A 19,835-nucleotide genomic window follows, 5' to 3' on the forward strand; every position below is an offset into this window, starting at 1 on the left:
ACTCCCTGAAGAGCTGGAATTTTGCTTTCTTCAAATTCAGTGTTCTGACTTTACTCTTTGCCTGCCCCATATCCGTTAGGACTGTAAACTCCACCAGTGCATGATCACTGCATCTTAGTCTCTTCTTCTTTGTCATTTGCTTTCCCAATGTGTTATGCTATTATTGAAACTCACTGCAACTACTGACATGTTCGCCATCATGATATCATTTATGTAATAGGGGTCAGCTCTAAATTCATGTCTTCCTCATCCTCAGAACCCAGCAAACACGACATTAGGATTCAAACTAGTGTTTGATACTGATATTGCATAGACTTTTACGTGGTTGGAAGTGAAATCTATCATCTAAAATATCACTGAATAATGTTAAAAATGAGGATAAGATAAAGAAGTAAAGATATTATTTTTCTGTTTATTCAAGATTTTTGAAAAAGAAACCCTATAAAATTCTAAACATGGCTATTCATCTTCCTAAATCATCAGGGGAAGGAAGTGAAGGAATGTTCTATGCTAATTAAAATAAAAATATTCTAAAATGCAAATAAAATGTCACTTTATAGCAGCTTCAGCTCCTAAGTGCGATTACCTATAACCGACAGTAACCCGATAAAATTTTAACTTTAAAGACTGCAATTTAAACAAGTGAACCCGTGTGTTTGTTATTTCTTCATTAAAGTTTCACTAGGTGGAGCTCTAGGTTAAACATCCTTGCAGTTTGCAGTCGGCCGTGTCACCCTCTTGGAGGAACATCCCCTTAGTTCCTTTGAGGTCTTTGGCTGGTGCAGCCGGCAGGCATCTGTAAACTTACTGAGGGAGCACTCGATCTCCTCATCCAGATCATTGATAAAGATATTAAACAGAACTTGCCCCAGTACTGAGCCCTGGGGAACACTGCTTGTGGCTGCCAGCTGGATTTAACTCTTCACCACAACTCTTTGGGCCCAGCCATCCAGCCAATTTTTTACCCATCAAAGAGTACACCCATCTAGGCCGTGAGCAGCCAGTTTCTCTAGGAGAATGCTGTGGGAGACAGTGCCAAAGGCTTTACTAAAGTCCAGGTAGGCAACATCCACAGCCCATCCCTCGTCCACTAGTTGGGTCACCTGGTCATAGAAGGGGAGATCAGGTTGGTCAAGCAGGGCCTGCCTTTCATGAACCCGTGCTGGCTGGGCCTGATCACCTGTTTGTCCTGTACGTGCCACTTATGCCACTGTCAAATAGTGTTCAGCTATAGCTGGGTGAACAGAGCAGGCTTTCTCCGTAACAGGAGAAGGGTTAAGTTTCCTGCAGGTGTAAAGGTGGTCCTTTTTGCAGCTAGGTATCATTGAGGCTATCAGTAGTGTTCGAAGTGGTGTGCTTTCTTTGTGAATAACCTTGTTTTTCTAGGACTGCTTTCACTGTTCAGTATGTTTCTCTCTCTTTCTCTCTTTTTTTCCTTTTTATATGTCTAGAACATTTCTGTCACGCATTGCATCTTATTGCACGAGTAGACATTACTAGTCCTCTTTAGGAGGCCTATTTGCAGAGGGCAGCAAGTGGCCTGGCATCTATCAAAACAGAGCAGTGTGGATTTTTTATTCCTGTCTCCCTTTAGAAACAGTTTGGTCTGGAAGTACTGACTTAAAGGCTATTTTAATGCATACCAGGGCTTGATATAGGACAGAATATACTGAGCAAGTTCAGGAGACCCTAGAAGATGTTACACTGCCATCCATTAGGAGAAAGTGCACAGGCTGGTATGTTTTACATAGGCCATACCATTTGCATGGCCCAGTGATTATTTTACTGTTCAGTCATCTGTGTATCTTCATCTTCAGCCTGAAAGTATGCAGACAGCACGGAGTTAAAATTTGGAGTAAAGTTAGGAACAGATGACAAAAATAATGCCTAGTTGGATATTAGATGTATCTCTCTGTGATGGTGGACTGGGACAATCCTGACAGTTCCTCCAACAGGCTTTGTACAGGAAGAGTGAAGTTGTGTGAATCACCTCAGTTTCACAAAAGTGTTGATATACAAGTTCATCAGAGATCTGCCTGCTTCTGTTCCTTGACATGTCAAAAATAATTTTCTCTACAGGGAAAAAAGATTGTTTTCAGTGAACTTTTATGTCATAGGTTACAAGTATGTAACCTTGAGATAGAGACAAAAGCCACAAAATGCCTAAAGAAGACTCCTTCTTATCAGTATTTATCCATTTATCCATACAGTGATTATCCAACCACCCCCTGAGACTCCTTGTCTTGGCTTCCTTGGGTTTTTTTACACAGGAGACTGGTACGGATATAAAACATATGTATGTGTCTAGGTAAACTACTGCAAAAGCTTACATGGATGTTCTTACTGCACTGTAAATGAAGATGACTGTGTCTTCAACTCCTGAATTCTTTTCTGAAGAACAACATTTAGCAAAAAGTGGCTTAGAAACATTTAAGTTAAAAAAAAAAAGGGGGGCAAAGACATGATGAACTTTCTTTTCTTTGATTAAAAGTTGTGCCCAGCTGAGTTTAGATAACCCGGTGGGTCTGCTTTGCACGGAAATAAGAGCATCCAATCTGATTAAGCAGGTCCTTCTTAGACTTTTACACAAAGTTTTGGCCACCTGGAAGCAGCTGAGAGTGATGCTGGTAGGAACAAGGCAACATAAGAAGCTTTTGCTGCTATGTGATTTTCTCTGGCTTAACAAAAGCCTGGTCTAAACAAGCAAAAGCTGAGTGTGTTTTCCAGCGAGCATTGTGGGAGCCAAACCTGAATTTCGCATAGAAAATAAAGTTTGTTCACTGTGCAAGAGGCTTCAGTGGATGAAAAACTACACATGCACAGCGTAAGCAGTGTGACATGAATCTTGCTGACGTATTTGCTTTAAAAGAAAAAGAAGTCCTGTTAAAAGGCTGGCTAGTATTTTTTTGTTCTTACAGGGATCTTACCACTGTGGCCAGTGCAAACCAGGATATACGGGAGACCAAGCCAGGGGATGCCAGGCTGAGAGGAGCTGCAGAAATCGAGCCCTCAATCCATGCAGTATCCATGCCCGTTGTATTGAGGAAAGGAGAGGAGAGGTGACATGCCTTGTGAGTTCATGAATTCATGCATTTGTACAGTGAAAAACAGTCTTTTCTAGGCTGGGACTGAGAAAGTCTTTGTGATCGTTTTATACAGTTGAATGTTTTAACCAGATTGTGGGACGTTGGGCCAGACTAGCTATGAAAATAACTGGGCTGAGTCTATCTTGCAATTGTTTTCTTCTTGTAGCATGTCTGTAAGGCAGCAATACTTGTGTACCTTATTTACTGTGTCTGTGTAATTAGATCTTTTGTGAATGGCTTTTATAGACTTTCTATAGTCTCCTCAGAAAGGACTGTCAATTGTCACTCTACAGAAGACATCGCAAGGGCAAATTCCTCTCCTGGTGCTCAGCTACATAGCTGTGAGTAGGGATCCTCTCTGCATACCCAACTGCCTGTATTTGCCTGCTGGTAGAGGCGGTATTTTTCCAAGCGAGACCACAGATTCTAGGCACAGGTAGGCTGTACTGTGCTTTCGAGCCCTGGGAGCAGAGGAGCACCAAGTGGCATATGAACTTTCATTGTATGAGTCTAACTGAAGCATATTACTTAGTTTTTCCAGTTTGCAAGGGGAAGCAAGAACCTAATCCTGTGTCCTAAATCTGGATACAGCGCGTGCTTCTGCAGGCACTCGCTTTGGTTTCATTTTCAAGTACATCTATTTCAAAGAAGGAGAATCTAGGATATTTTAAGTCCATGCTGTAATGGGAAAATGCCTAGATACTTGCGTTAGGCAAGTCCTCCTTTTAAGGGGAGGCCAGAGTTTGACATGCAGTTCTATGCATGTGTCTTCAGTTACAACACAAATTAGTCATTGGTTTGAAAGAGTACCAATTTAGTTGGCTAGGAGAAACTTGTGTGCAGAGGCAGTTGCTTTACTGATGCAAACTTAGTAACTGTCAGTGCAGTTTTCTCTTAAAAATTCCTCTAGTTGCAAATGTATTCTTGAGATACTGAACAAAACACAGTCATCCCATCTAACCATGGGCCCCTTGCTGAGATGCTAGGTGCATATTCTGCCTAGGTCCCCTCTTTTCTATTTTTTCCACCTGCAGGTGAGGAACCAAAATTGATTCCTGACCGGTGTCTAAGAGAAATCTGTATCTCCCACTGAAATCATTAAGTGTTGCGGGCACACATTCCATTTAACACCAAGTCTTAGCTCTTTCTAGCTGAGCCTACATATAGAGAGCTTGAAACAAAGATTTTCTTTCTACGTTGAGAGATGCTGAAGCGTACCTTGCACTGCGGTGTCTGTCCATGCTTCTGTATGTTAGTGTTTTCAAGACTGATGTGGGATTTCCTTCTTGAATATTGCTACAGTGACTCATTAACCTTTTGGTAGTACTACCATGGTGTTTTATTGATAGTGTGGCATTGGCTGGGCTGGTGATGGTTATATCTGCGGAAAAGATGTTGACATTGATGGCTACCCTAACGAAGAACTCTTATGCTCTGCTGAAAACTGCAGAAAGGTAAGAAATTCCTTCTTAATCCTGTAATAATTCAGAGCATGAAGGGGTGAAGAGGAAGGGTAGAATAAACATAACTAGATATATCAATCTTTTTTCAAGTTACTGAATTCTTCTGGATAAATTGTGTTTAATTTGATTAATTGATTAATTAAAACAACAACAGAAAAAGTTATTAAAATTATGAAGGCATCCATTTTACCCAGGGAAAACCAGACATGTCTCATTTTTTGTTTAGGACAATTGCAGATTTGTCCCAAACTCTGGACAAGAAGATGCTGATGGTGATGGGATTGGAGATGCCTGTGATGATGATGCAGATGGAGATGGCATTCCTAATGAGCAGGTGCTGTGTATAGATCAGGGTGCAGGGGTCTGTGCAAACAGAAGCATTTCATGTTACTGCAGTCGGCAGTGATTTTGAAGTCTGGCTCACTACTATTTGCCAGAGATTATCCCATACCCATCACAGTCAGCAGCTCTCCAAATCCTATCTTTTTTCTTTTATATGATGCTATTATAAGATGTGAAAAACCCAGGCTGTTTCCCCCAGCCTTAAATCCTGCCAATGTATGCTCCATTATTATATTTCAGCATTGAATTCTAGAACTTTTTATATACAGAACTTGTGTCCTGCTGTCCCATAGCATGGCCTTCAGGAATATTACTTGCGTCAGTGTCTTTTTAAAGAGCAGGTTGACCTGACATCACATTCCATGAGGGATTGAGAACTCACATAAATTAATGGATGTCTTGCCAATAACTTGAAAAAACTTTGAATCATGTTCTCAAAGCAAAAGAGGTTTCCATGTGGGTACACTACTGCAGAACGTATTAGAGAATAAATTCAAACTGTAAAAGCTCTTTTGTGTTCTCCTGTATCCTCACATGCCCACTGTTGTTTTATATTAAGATCCTTCTGTGGATTAATCTTAATGCTTAATGCATTTTCAAGGAAGTCAACAAAAGCACTGTCCAGAGTACAAATGTCCATGTAGAGTTAGGGCAGACTAGCAATCACAGAAAGTCCGTCTCAGGCTGTTTTGCCTACCCTAACTTACGGTAGCCACTGGTTTTATTAATGTTCTGTAAGGAAAGATGTTAAATCCTCCTTCAACTGTAAGTCTATATGCAGGTTCAGCACCTTCACAATCAAGCAACTTCTGTATTATTGCTAAGCTCTGTTCTGCCTCTTGAGTGTGCAAGAGGGTGAGGTCATGGGTGCACTAGATGGGAGAGGAAAGTTTACACCACTTTGAAATAAAGTTTTCTCCATATGCCTCCTGATGGTCTTAGAGAGTCAACAGCAGCTTGGTTGACAAAAAAAATAAGACTTGTACCTTTCTGCATAAGAAGTCCCGTTTTTCCAAGTGTTTCAGCTTTGGTTTGAGTCTCAACCAGCAGAGGGCAACCGCCTTTCACCGAGAGCATCTACAAACCCTGTCAGAGTCGCTGAACTGCAGCTTTTGCGAAGGACCATGTAAAGGAAGCCAGGGCACCAAAACAGGTTACTCACCATGGATCCATACAAAATGATAGTCAGAAGTCAGTTATAAATACAGCCTTCTGATACTGGGTGTTTATGTTTAGTGGTTCAAAGCAGGGAGCCAGTGAAATCTGGTCCATTTCACATAAAATGTCAAACTGCTCACAGTAATAAGTTTTATGGAAGTAGAAATAAATACAAGAGTTATATAAATCCACTAAGGTAGAAATTAAAGATCTGGGACTCAGTTCATGCCTGATTTGCATCTGTTTCTGTTGTAGGATAACTGTGTCTTGGCTCCCAATGTTAACCAGAGAAATGGTGACCAAGATATCTTTGGAGATGCTTGTGACAATTGCCGCAATGTCCTGAATAATGACCAGAGGGACACAGATGGTGATGGAAAAGGAGATGCTTGTGATGATGACATGGATGGAGATGGTTGGTAATTCTTCACTTGCAGCTTCTGATGTTCTTGAAGCTTGACCAGAACGTGCTGTTGCGTTAGGAGATACCCTGTCACCAGCTGCTAAGTGTCATGTAACACGTGTTTCTTCATGAAACCTGTGTTTGGAATCCTTTTCATTTAGATTAATATATGTCTCTTAGCCTCCATCGGAAGCACTGGACACTGTAACAGATGAACCAAGCCACGTTTCCTATATAAATTAAGGTTGTTGGTCATTCGATAATTCCTTAAAGGTGCAAACATGTCGCAGAGTACCCAGCTGCTGCCTGTCCCAGATGCCCAAGAGCTAGATTATTATTTTTGTTGCTGTAGGAGGCTTGAAACGAGTGAAAAAATCACAACCCTTCAAATGTAATAACGAAGATGAAACATCCCATCCTGTAAGCTGCGGTACAGGAACAAGATAGAATGAATTGTGTGTAATTAATGAAGTGTATGTGATGGGCTTGAAAGCTGTTCTTTAGCAAGATGTTTCTATCTTCTGTGATTTGCTGTGCAGGTTTATAATGCCATGGCAAGATTAAGTAGTTGCTGAAAAGGAGTGGTGTCTTTATGTTGTCCAGTAACAACTACGGGAATTGTTTTTAGCTAACATCCAACCCACTTTTCACTAGGTATTAAGAACCTTTTGGACAATTGTCAGAGGATCCCCAACCAAGACCAGGAGGACAAGGATAATGATGGTGTTGGTGATGCCTGTGACAGCTGCCCTACAATCAGCAACCCAAACCAGGTTAGCAGGCAGAAGGAAAAATTCTCGTTTAGGGAGTGGGACTGCTGAGGTCTAAAAAGGTGCAAGAGAATGAGGCAGCCTGTGCAGTCACAGTGTTTATCTTTTAACACTAGATATTCAGAAAAGTTCTAAGAAGCTTCAAACTCTCCTGACATGGGAAAGGGGAGCCACCAGGTGTATTCACGTAGCTTGGGATGTTGTTAGCACCTCTGCCCTGCCAGTGTCTTCTCCTGTCACGCTCTGAAATGTGGGCATGCTTCAGTCCCACAGAGCAATGGCAGACTCCACACAGTGTTGTGTATTAGTTACATTTGGTATTCTTTTTATTTCTTCAATTAGGACAAAATCCTGATATCCTTATTTAGCAAAACTTTCATTGCTCCCAGGTGAGAGGTCAATGAGACTTTTCATATGTTTTGAATTCTGATTAAGCCCCTTGTGACTAACAAAAATGCTGGAAATTTTTGAGAAACATGGTAAAGTTTTAAAGCTGCTTAAGAAGTTAATGTTGGTTAGAAATGAGGGATACTTACCTCCACCAGTAGAGGAATCTTGCTTGAACTGCTCCAATCAAGTTGAACCCTGTTGATTAATTGTCTGGGGGTTTTTTTCATTAATAAAACTGACTTTTTGGTTAGAAGGATCTTGCAAACAAGAAAATATATTTTGTAAACCAAATGTTTTTCCATGTTTTTATTTTAATTGTATTTGATTTGGTTGTGTTTTGGTTTAACACGGCCATTGTAATAGATGCTATCAGTAGCTGGTACTGGAACTTTCTCTGTTTTCTTTTGCAGTCAGATGTTGACAATGACCTGGTCGGAGATTCCTGTGATACCAATCAGGACAGGTATGCTGTACTGTGGTTTGTAACAGCAGCAGGGAAGTGGAAGAGGCTAGTCTTGAGCTGAAGCATGCTACTGATTCCTGGAGAGCTGTAATCCCTCACCGTCAGACTAGCCTGGATTTAATGACAATGCCTCCTCAAAGAGATGTTATTTCAAAAACAATGTTATGCTTTATCAGCCTTGTTGGTTCACTTCCCTGTAGCAGTACAGTTACAGAGCCCTTTACCTTTAGCCCTATGTTCGCACAGGCTTCCTGTCAGTTCCTGTGGAAGTGACATTCAGAGTGCTGCTCAGAGCTTCTTACTGAAGTAACACCTTTTTTCTTTTCTTTATTTTTCATTCCTCTTTTCTTTCTTTTTTCCTTTAGCAGAAATTTCATTTATTTTAGCTTGTATATTTTTCTGTAAGAACCTAGTAGTTCAGAAACAGAATTTTATTACCAAGTGTAAAGCATTTGTAGATAAGATAAAGCTCTTTGCTTTAGCGCAGCAAGAGCGGCAAGGCTCTTTGGTGGCTTTTACATGCCCTGAGCATTCAGGGGAGCATGTCCGATGACAACCTGCTAACACCTGGCTGGAAGCAGCTTCTGCATAACCAACTTTGGGGTGGCAAGTCCTCCCCTGTGCTCCTCACTCAAAGCAAGAGGAATGGGAGGTGATAAATCCTGTGCTGGCACAGCATTTTACCAGCCACGGACAGCTGCAGGGTCTCACCCAGGGCCGCTGGTGGGTGCTGCTGTCTGGGACAGTAAGTGCGGGGAGCCCACCTCCGGAGGGAGCATTCCCAGCCTTGGGACAGTAGCTGCCAAGGCCCCCAGCTGGGAGGTGTTTTAGTCTTCAATAGGTATGGCCTTGTTTTTTTCCTGGTTTAAGAAAAGACATGTTTTCTTTTTTCCCTCAAATATAATTAATAGGTATGAAGCATTTCCTGGTAGAAACGCTGTAGCTTTGCCTGAGGTTAACCTTGCAGTAAATATATGTGTGTGGTCCTCATTGCATTTTATCTCAAGAATGAGCGAACATTAGTTGCTCCGACCTAAACTTAAAGCACCTTTCTTAAGCAGGGAGAGGGAGGTGGGAATATGCATAGCTGTAAGCTGCAGCACTGCCTTGATTTGGCTGCATGTCACTTCTGCTCTGCCTGTGCTAGGCAAAAAGCCACTGAGGGGAAACATGCCTGCTTACCACCAGAAATCATTTTGTTTACAGTGTGTGTACAACACACACAAAGTGTTCTGACTTCAGGACACTTTCTTGCACAGATGCACTTAACTGTTGGCATAGCAAAACAATACAGCCGCCCCGTAACTTCCCAAATCCTTTTCTATAATCTGTGTCCCCATTCCTGGTGACTGTCCACTGTAACCAGCTGATGCAGCCATGGGCTGGAGTGGTGCTTGGGAGCCACAGACTTTCTCCTCCGTTTCCTACTGCGCGGCTCCCCTGCAGACCCTAGTGTAACAAAACTTGCTATGCACGAGGGTGAAAGTGGTGCTTGTTTTTAAACAAGTCTGATTTCAGGTGCTCATGCAGAGTCTCTCCCATAAATTTTCATGCACATTCACACCTGCGTGTTCATGAGCAGCAAGACAGTTGTGGACAACCTGTGTGACAAGGGACACCAGCTGTTGAGCTCTTGCTATCTCCTGTGTGCCTTTTGACTGGTGGCACTGCACTTGTTGCATGTGCCTTCCGTGCCCTTTAGGAGTGGATGTTGTTTGGGATCTTTGGCTCTGGTCTCTTCTCCTACTCCATGTAGGGGAGTAAAAGAGTAAAAGAGGCTTCTTTTTCTTTTCCTTATCTGACTATTTTTATAGCTCCAGGTTTAGTCTTCATCTTCCTGCCACCTTATCATACAGTCTCCATTTGTTCCTTGTCTCCTTGCTGTTAAGCCACCTTGGGTGACAGACGTGAGGTCATGGTGGACCACTGGCCTATTTCCAGCTCCAGGGGTGCCTCCACTGTGCTTCCCGCTCAGGTACCCCTGCTGTCCCCAACGCAGAGGCAGGAGCTGATGCTGGCATGCCATCTCTTTTTGTCTCTGTGCTTTTAGTGATGGCGATGGGCACCAGGACAGCACAGACAATTGCCCCACCATCATTAACAGCTCCCAGCTGGACACGGATAAGGACGGCTTGGGTGACGAGTGTGATGAGGACGATGAGAATGATGGCCTTCCTTATCTCTTGCGCCCAGGGCCAGACAACTGCAGGCTGGTCCCCAACCCAGGGCAGGAAGATGATAATGGTAAGATGTTCCTTCAGGAGTCATTTCGGTGCTTAGGCATCCTTCTCCAGGCATTACATATGTGCACGAGGATCTGACATGGTCGCCCCATGTGCACACACTCATCCCAGGAGGGACCCTGGGATCATCTCAGGCCCCCTCCCTGGGCACTGCGGCCATTGGGGCTGAGACTGTGTCTGTTTCTCGGGCACCCTTCATCCAGTGGCTCATCCAGGTGTGGATGTACTTGCTGCACCATAAATCTGCTTTAATTTCTTTGATCCATTCAGGTGATGGAGTCGGGGATATCTGCGAGTCTGATTTTGATCAGGATACAGTGATTGATCGGATCGATGTGTGCCCTGAGAATGCAGAGATCACCTTGACAGACTTCAGGGCCTATCAGACAGTGGTACTGGACCCAGAGGGGGATGCGCAGATTGATCCCAACTGGGTGGTTCTCAACCAGGTAAAAATACATCTGGTCTTTCTTACCTGTCTAAGAAAGATCATTTGAAAACCACAGTGAAACTGCCTCTCTAGTTGCTGGACCTCTGGCAAACAAGTAAAAAGTAGAAGCTATTGGCTTGTTGACTATTTTACAGGAGTTATAATGAAGGAACTTTCTTTTAGCGTATGATAGCTTGAAGCTTGATGCTTCTAATAACCTAAAATAACTACAGGCTGATCAACTTGTTCTGAGTGGATTTCACTGCTGCCAAGAAGGCAAACATGAAACTTCTGTGTCACTCCATTGAAATATTTCTGTAGCAAACGGTTTCATGGATCCTTCCCAGAATTTGGAAGTCTGACCTGCTGTATAGTCTGTATAGCAGAGCATTTACTCCTAGATGGAGTCCAGTAACTGTTATTTACACTAACAAATTCTAGCCTTCAGGAGGCTAATGTGTTCTGAGTCACAAAGAATGTGCAATTTATTCCCATTGACAAAGTCTCTGCCAAGCCAGCTGAGATGTATACACCTTCCTTAACCCAGTCCTGGCAGTCAGTTTTTAATCCCAAACTCGACGATCTAACAGAATGAGCTAAGCCTAGGAGAAGCCTCCCCTTCACCATCCCTCTTTCCACACCCCCCACTCCCAGTCCCATCTCCAATTCTGGCCAGGTTCAGTGATTTCCAGAAGACTGGGCTAGGGAAGGCAAGTATCAGAGTACTCGTATAGCCAATTCTGCAATGGGAAAAGAAAAATCCCTCCTGACTCAGGACACACAAGCAGCTGAAACATTAGTATTTGATTGTAGTTCTCATTTTAATTCAGAGCTACAAGTGTTACCGACATGCTGCGAGCAAACGGAGGAGATGGATGGAGGGGCTGCTGGAGGGAGGCCAGAAGAGGCTGCCAGGCTTAGCAACCCAGCTTGTCACACACACTAACCTCCCTGAATTTATTCTTACAGGGCATGGAAATTGTGCAGACTATGAACAGCGATCCTGGCCTTGCTGTTGGTATGTAGCCTCTTCTGAGATTCAAGTTTTACAGCAGAAAATTTATAGCATGTGAATGCATTTTCTGCAGACCTGTTTTTAACCTGCATGTATCCTCAGGTTACACAGCTTTTAACGGCGTTGACTTTGAGGGCACTTTTCATGTGAACACGGTGACAGATGACGACTACGCTGGCTTTATTTTTGGTTATCAAGACAGCTCCAGCTTCTACGTGGTAATGTGGAAACAGACTGAACAGACGTACTGGCAAGCGTCTCCCTTCAGAGCTGTTGCAGAGCCCGGCATTCAGCTAAAGGTACTGGTCGTGGCTTCTAGCTGGGGACACAGTGGTCACCACAGCCTGGCTATGCCATCCTGCCACGTACTGGCCATGCCACCCCGCCATCTGGCTGCCGTGGGCTAAGCTGTCATGCCTTGCGCTGGCCAAGCTGTCACACTGCGTGTCGGCCGTGCTGCCCGACTGCTGTTTTCTCCCTGCAACAGGTGTCAAAACTGCTAAGTCAAGCGGCTGCCATACAGCCCTTTTAATAGCACCATTTTTTAAGGAACTTCAGCTCCAGTCTTGCCCCTGCTCATCAGCTGGAGCGTTTAGTCTCTGCTCTCATTGTGCTCTGACTGTAACTGGACAAATTGCTTCCTTCTCCTTGGTCCAGGTACTCAGTTGCTTTTCCATGCAAGCAGTGGCTGAGGTTATGCAAGAGAAGTTCGGGGCTTGTAAGCAAGAGGGAGGGTGCTTCTGCAGACCTGCTCCCCACTACAAAAAGATTTAGACTCCTGAAAGTGACATTTCTCTGTGGTCAGCATGGGAAAATTGTATTTCTGCAGGCTGTGAAATCCAAGACAGGCCCTGGCGAGCACCTCCGCAACTCCCTCTGGCACACAGGGGACACCAGTGATCAGGTCAGGCTGCTGTGGAAGGACCCCCGAAATGTAGGGTGGAAAGACAAAGTCTCCTACCGCTGGTTCTTGCAGCACAGACCGCAGATCGGTTATATCAGGTAAGAGAGGAGAGGATAGATGAGGTGAGTGCAGATACATGTCTGCCTAAACAGTTCATTCTCAATACCTAATTCAGGTGATAATCTGAGAATTTATAGTATGTCTGATCTTTGCACTGATGAAGCCTTATAACCAGTCAGACTTTTGAAATTCAGCCTGCAGTTCTTTTCCTAGGAAAGACAATTCCAATCTAAGCCTATTTGCTACCGAAATTTTCTACCATCTGGCTGTTGTAACTGTGCCCTACCCTAATAAGCCCTTTTCTAGCTTTAATACCCTGTTTTCCAAGCTACTACTGGCCACTGATCTGAAAAACAATGCAATTTCTTAATTTTGATCTTTTAGAATATTTTTGTTGGAATTATGATAGTTCATTTACATATTCTAGGATAACAGAATTAACAAAAGTTGTCCACTTAAATGTTGTAATCCTAACTAAGATCAGCAATTATCCTGACATGATAGATTTGAGATTACACGGTATGTTCAGAAAGTTTGTCAAAGCTATGTAGTGAATCTATTCTTATTTTGTTATTTGGAAAAAAAAGTTATTTAAAAAAAATTCACCATTCTGGAGGAAACTGCTTCACTCTGCAGCATCCAGGTCAGCAAGGTTGATGTTAAAATGCAAAAAACAAACTGCTCTGCCATCATCAGTTCAGGTTTTGCAACCTTAAAATAGAACAGAAATACAGGTAAATCAGTTGTTCCTCAAAAAATCACCACCCTGCAGTCCAGATGCAGTAACTTCATGGTGTAATTATTCCACTTTTCTGGTGCAGAGCATCATCTTCAGCAGTAATTGGAGTGAGTATGTTTGACGTTGTGCTGAAGTGGATCAAGAACATTTATACTGTTAATTATTGTGTCCCAGCCAGAGGGCAGTAGTGATCTGCCCGCTGGGATCCGACCGCTCCTGGGTGGCAATGCTTTGTTTAGGCCAAACTGCCTGTAAAGCTGCTTCACGGGCACACACCTGCCTGTGGCTGCAGTCTCTCTAGCCAGCCTAATTAATACCCCCTGCAACTGGGAAAGGTAGCAAAGTCAGTGTCACAAAATCCTTCAAAAACTAAAGGCAGCCAGGCCTCAAGCAAACCTCTGCCAGCTCTCTGTCCACATCTTGCTGTGGTCTGTTCAGGCCAGATGCCACAGACCACAATGTGTCTAGCAAAGGTTTTCCGAGGCTTCAAGGAAGCCTAGGAAAAAGTCACTTGAGCCAGACTCTCCCACGGAAATTTGAAAGACAACAAGTTCTATTCATTGTACAGATACTTTTGAACTCCCTCAGCAAATTAAACTCAGGAACATAACAGGAATTATTGGGGTTTTTTCTTCTGATTTTATGACACAACACAGGAACTTTCTTTCCCTTCACCACTCACTATTTTCTTGCATGTCAGACCAGCAGTGTCCTCATCCAAAACAGGGCCCTCCAGACTCATTATCCTCTGCGTGGTTTAGCCAGTACCCCAGAGGCTGAGGTGTAGACGGCGCAGCAACAGCTCAGCTGGCTCCAGCATGGTCCCACTGAAGCCGTCCGTACAGGGCACACACCGGGGAGCTGGCAGCGCGCAGCTGTTCCCAGAGCTATTTGGGAATTTGCCGATGGGTTTTCTAACAAGATGCCAGATCATCAAAACTCCTCCTCGAATTAATCATATTCACATTTTTAAAGAAATCTCACAGTCAAGTTTAAGATTCCACACAGTTTGTTTGAAACTTTGCCTATTAAAAAAAAAAGTTCAGCTTCAAACTGTGTGAGACAGTATCCATCTGGCCTTCTTCAACTGATCTAATCTGGTTCTCCCTTCCTCCTATAACTATCAGCTGTGGAAATTTTCAAGAGTTAAAGCTCTTAGCCTGACTGACTACAGGAAGAAAAACATTCCAAGGCTTTTGTAGGATGTATAAAAAAAACCAACAACCAAAACACCCTCCCTGCCCAACCCTTGCCAGTGTGCAGCGTTGGGCCAGTTCCCAGCCTACAGAGGAGCTAACTTAACCTTTATCCCTTGTCCTGTCACAACAGGCCCTGATAAAAAGTCTCTCCCCATCTTTCTAATAACTCCTTCCCTTTAAGTACTGGAAGGCTGCAATAAGGTCTCCCCGGAGCCTTCTCTTCTCCAGGCTGAACAACCCCAACTCTCTCAGCCTGTCCCCGCAGGAGAGCTGTTCCAGCCCTCTGATCATTTCTGTGGCCTCCTCTGGACCTGCTCCAACAGGTCCATGACTTTCCTGTGCTGAGGGCTCCAGAGCTGGATGCAGGACTCCAGGGCTAGAGTCACCAGGGATTAATGAAATTACTTTTATGAATGTTGCAACTTTGGAGAAGACCTAACAGATCTCCTGTTTGCTTTTGTTAAGGGCAAGATTTTATGAAGGCTCTGACCTGGTGGCAGACTCTGGTGTAACTATAGACACCACAATGCGTGGAGGACGGCTTGGAGTTTTCTGCTTCTCTCAGGAAAACATTATTTGGTCCAACCTGAAATACCGCTGCAATGGTAATGATGCTTTTATGTCATTTTAGCTAAAAACTAGCTAGCGACCACTAAGAACCGGTAGTATGGTTGTTGGATTAAGAGATTTTGCGTGCTTTTTGCTTTTCATTTACTAGTTACTCACAGCTGTGAAACGCCTCCCCTGACACCAGCAGCACACTGCAGCCCAGCCAGACGGGAACTCACACCTCACAACTGCTCCTCCCAGAGCAGTCACTCTGCTGCAGAGGTTGTGCCAACTAAGTAGTATAGCTGTCATCAGAGAATTAGAAACGTTATTTAAAACCAACCAACCATGACAGTTGTTACACACACAATACACTGAGGCCATCATGTGTGTAGGATGCCTCGAGCTCTGAATACAAGGTGAAATAAATCTGGATAGCCAGTGGGATCAGTCATCAGGCATCAGTGTCACTTGCGTACTTGCTGGTTGCTTCTGTCTGTGGGGGCATGAGTTTACAAGATGCCCTTCCACCCATGGAGGAATCCTTCTCCAACTCTGTGGGACCATGCAGGCTTGCTCCTCTTGGGGTAAGAGCCTTGCAGCTTGGCCTTGATCTCCCACTGTCTGGAATAACTCAAACCTTGGTCACTGAGCTAGAAGCTGATCATGTCAGCGTATTTCTGCCCTGGCAGCAGTTCAGCTAGCTTGAAGTGGGGTTGGAGTGGCTGCCCTGCTCCTCAAGAGCATCAACCCCTACCTGACCAAGCCAGCCTTAGGAAAATAAGTTACCATCCAAGTTGGGACAGTTACCTTGTCTGCTTTCTGTGGATCCAAGAAGCCCAGCCAAGGTCTGCAGTGGACACAGTGGCTGCAGGACCAAACCCTGGCTCTGTGACTTGTTCTGATGATGGACTCTGGTTCTTGGGCACTCGGTACACCTAGGCTGGTGCTTGGCTGTCATGGTTAAATAGGGGAACTTCTAGACAGTGGTGCTTACAATGACAAATTACTCGATAAGAGTCTCAAACAGTATGTGGTTTCCCAGAAAGCATATTTCAAAGCTGGCACTGAAGTCGTAGATACTTCCCTGGCAGTGAGCAGGCAGTGGCTTTGCTGCAGGCGCTGCATTAAGTCAATGAACCCACTCAAAGAAGTCTCTGGAGTCCCGAGGTGTCCCTGCTTTAATTTCAGACAAGTTCCTACATTTGCAGAAAAAGCTTAAAAAGAATTTTCAAGCTTCAAAAAAAAGAAGTTATCAACAAAAAGCAAATGACTTAGCCCTTTTTTCTATATACTGTGTGTATTTTTATAGTTACTTCCTTTTTTGAGTTTTTTTTTACCTGTCCTGCTTCAGGGTGGAAATAATCAGAGTGAAGTTGAGGTCTTACAGTTGAGCTTCATTGCTGTGACTCCATCTTTGGCTGCAGTTTTAGCTCTACAGTTAGCTCTGTGGCTCTCCAGATAAAATGTTCTGAGATCTGGAAAAGCCACACTGCACACTCAACAGTTCCAACAAAACTGTAGTTACTTTTATGATATTGACCCATCTCCAGCTCCCTTCCTTTGCCAGTGCTGAAGTTTCTCTGCCATTGCTATTGGTCCTCGGGTTAACGTTTCTGTCCCTTCTTGTGGCGTGGGAAACCATCACAGGGAAGCTGAATTAGGATACATGAGAAATAGAGATGCTGATGCTACAAACGTGTCTGGGCTGCAGAGCAAGACAACCACTTCTTCTGCCTTTTTGGACAGCGTTTATTAATAAAAATAGGAGTGGAAGGAGAAGTTTTCAGGTGGGAATGTAATTTGAAGATTGATAGTATTCCATTATGGGCTGGCACTGTAGTAACTCACTGTCTCATTAGCCTCTCTGTGCTTTTCCGTGGAGTACAACTAAAATTAAAAACATTCCCTGTTCATTCTTAATGTGTAAACAAAAAAGAAGGCATGTTACCTACAAAAATAAAAGAGTAGGTGGGTAATTCATAAATTTAAGTGCCTCTTGATTTTGTCAGAAGAGACTAAACTTTCGTGTATTTTCCTGTTTTCAGACACCATCCCAGAGGACTTTCAAGAATTTCAAGCTCAGCAGTTTGGCGTTGGTGATATTTGAGAAGGAAAAGCAAACTAACATTGCTATTGCAAACAATAAAACAATATATTTTAAATCCATATATGATTGTTGTTGTAAGAGTGCACACCGCAGCTTGTTGTCATTGATGTGACTATGTCAGACCTTTTTTTTTGTATAAAAGTGAAAATAAAAAGGAGACAAAATAGACTGGGGCGTCACTTGTTTTCAAATTTGCCCTAAAATTTAGGGAGCAGCATGTAATGGAGTCACACGTGCTTAAAACATTCTCAGGAAAAGCATGAATCTATTGCCATTTTGGATTCGGTTCTAAAAAGGGTGGAGAACAAAGTTCAGTTTTTGTCTATCTATTTGGAATGTGTCAGAAACAACAGGTTGCGTCTGGGCATGAAGTGGTTGGGAGCTGTCTGGCCAAGCCAAGGGCTTCTTAGTACTGTTCCAGTCCTGCTAGGAAGAAGTTTTATCTCCTTTAGAGCAGTTTAACTCCTTTGGAGACTTAGTCACCTTTGGCAGACCTCCTCTAAGAACTCTATTAGACCTCCCTGCCCTCCCACTCCCAGCAATCTATGAGTAACACTATCACATCCTGTAAAAGCAAAAAAGTTGACTGCAGGGTGTTGTAGTCACATCTTATGACTTGCATGTGACTAAAACAAAAAAAGACATATGGAGACAAATGCAGAATTCCCCACAGAGAGAAAATAATCCTAACTTTCACATACAGAAAGCCAAGCTTGGACCTGCTCCACTCAGAGCCCAGCTCTCTCAGCAGGTAGTACAATCTTACGAAAACAAGTCACCACATTAAAAACCCAAAGCACTGCATTAAGCATGAGGAAAGGACTGGAAAACAAAAATCCCCCCCCCAAATTGTGTTACAATGCACTCTGTACTTCAAAGTATAGAAAGTTGTTGGATACCTTGTGCATTTCTACTACGTTCTTTTTTAAAAGGAGCTAAGAAAGGAAGGGAGGACAAGACCCAAGGGCTGCTGAGAAAAAGGCTATTGCAGCCAACAGGTTAACCACTTTTTACTTTAAAAAGGAGAATGGGAAACAGTGCTTCGGCCTGGGGGGAAGGAGGAAATACACAGAGGGGGAATGCAGTGAGGGTTTTAAAAATCAGAAGCAGGCCCAAGAAAAAGAACAGCCATGGCTCTTGCTCTGCACAAGAATACAGGGGAAATGCTGAGTTACATTATCAGGTGAGAGTACCAAAACAACAAAAAAGGAAGCCTCCTGTTCTCAGTGCAATAAAAATAATACCCTTAAGGTTTATGGTGCTATCAAAGGCTTGGGCTACCAGCAGAGTTTTCACTGCGGGCTTGTGCAGCAGTGCCAAGGCTTCTGGGAGCAGTACCACGAGGGGTCCCGGAGTCCCACAGCAAAGAGCACGACGCAGGAGTGTTCCTCTGGCACAGCATTTCATCATGAAGGGTCCTCCAGCTTCAGTCCTCCATTCCCCTCGGCTTCACCAAACCCAGCTTCACTCACTAGGTTTTCAACAGAGGCTTGAAAGGCTAGTTACTTTGGAGCAACACAGAGGCTATTTGTCAAATTACGCTTAAAAGATGAGAAAAAAAATCTTTTTCTACATGAATACAGGCTGTGACTGCAGCATCGTTCATTTATGAATGAGAACATGGACCATAAAGCAAATTTACATCTTCCTTTATCATGCGTTTGCATTTCACTGGACAGAACCCCTTCTCCAGGCAGAAATCCTCTAACGGTTTGGGCGCGATCCGGGCAGAAGGCAGTCAGCGCATCGCGCTCAGGCGCGCCGCGGGTGCTCCGCAGCCGGGCCCACCTGCCTGCAGCGCACACATTTCGCACAAAAAGTGGTCTCCCCCCACAGTGGAAGCAACAGGCCTGGCCCACCCCAACCTGCTGGCCACGTGTGCCGATCAAAGCATGACAGCACCCATCAGCTCCATCAGAAAAGATGGCTACAGCTGGCCTCCAAACCCCTGCCAGCGTCTGAGCCTCCATGCCTGTGGCTGGAGGCTCTCCTCCTGCTGCAGCGGCTGGGAGGGAACACCCTGGCCATTTGCCACACCAGTTTTTGCCACTTTTGAGCTTGCTCATTTGCACTGAGTCATAGAATAGTTTGGGTTGGAAGGACCTTTAGAGGTCATTGAGTCCAACCCACCCTGCAGTGAGCAGGGACAGCTTCAACTAGACCAGGTTGCTCAGAGCCCCATCCAACCTGACCTGGAAGGTTTCCAGGGATGCGGCATCTACCACTTCTCTGGGCAACCTGTGCCAGTGTTTCACCACCCTCAGTGTGAAAAATGTCTTCTTTATACCTAGTCTAAATCTGCCCTCTTTTAGCTTAAAACCGTTGCTCCTTGTTCTATCACAACAGGCCCTGCTAAAAAATTCCAAGCTCTCTTTCAGCCTATGCCATGGCTGTTGGCCACTGGAAGCTGGAAGAGGAGATACAGGCTCTGGCTCTTGAGCTGCCAAAGGTAAGTAAGTGCATAAAGCTGTGAGCTTCTAACCTCCCCAACAGAAAACATACCGGCTTTTT

General features: G+C 44.0%; 1 protein-coding gene across 1 annotated transcript; it reads left to right on the top strand.

Annotated features, from left to right (window-relative positions):
• Positions 1 to 2,918: 2,918 nt before the first annotated feature.
• On the top strand, positions 2,919 to 17,488 carry LOC104620247 (thrombospondin-4; the record flags this gene model as incomplete). Its single annotated transcript, XM_010286411.1, has 13 exons — positions 2,919 to 3,071; positions 4,436 to 4,540; positions 4,776 to 4,883; positions 6,305 to 6,464; positions 7,107 to 7,225; positions 8,023 to 8,075; positions 10,126 to 10,319; positions 10,589 to 10,767; positions 11,718 to 11,766; positions 11,866 to 12,062; positions 12,593 to 12,765; positions 15,131 to 15,270; positions 17,263 to 17,488. Coding segments are annotated over 13 exons (1,692 nt in total), but the record flags the coding sequence as incomplete, so codon positions are not given.
• Positions 17,489 to 19,835: the final 2,347 nt, after the last annotated feature.

The sequence above is a fragment of the Phaethon lepturus genome, unplaced genomic scaffold (assembly GCF_000687285.1).
Source record: "Phaethon lepturus isolate BGI_N335 unplaced genomic scaffold, ASM68728v1 scaffold690, whole genome shotgun sequence".
NCBI classification, from domain to species: domain Eukaryota; kingdom Metazoa; phylum Chordata; class Aves; order Phaethontiformes; family Phaethontidae; genus Phaethon; species Phaethon lepturus.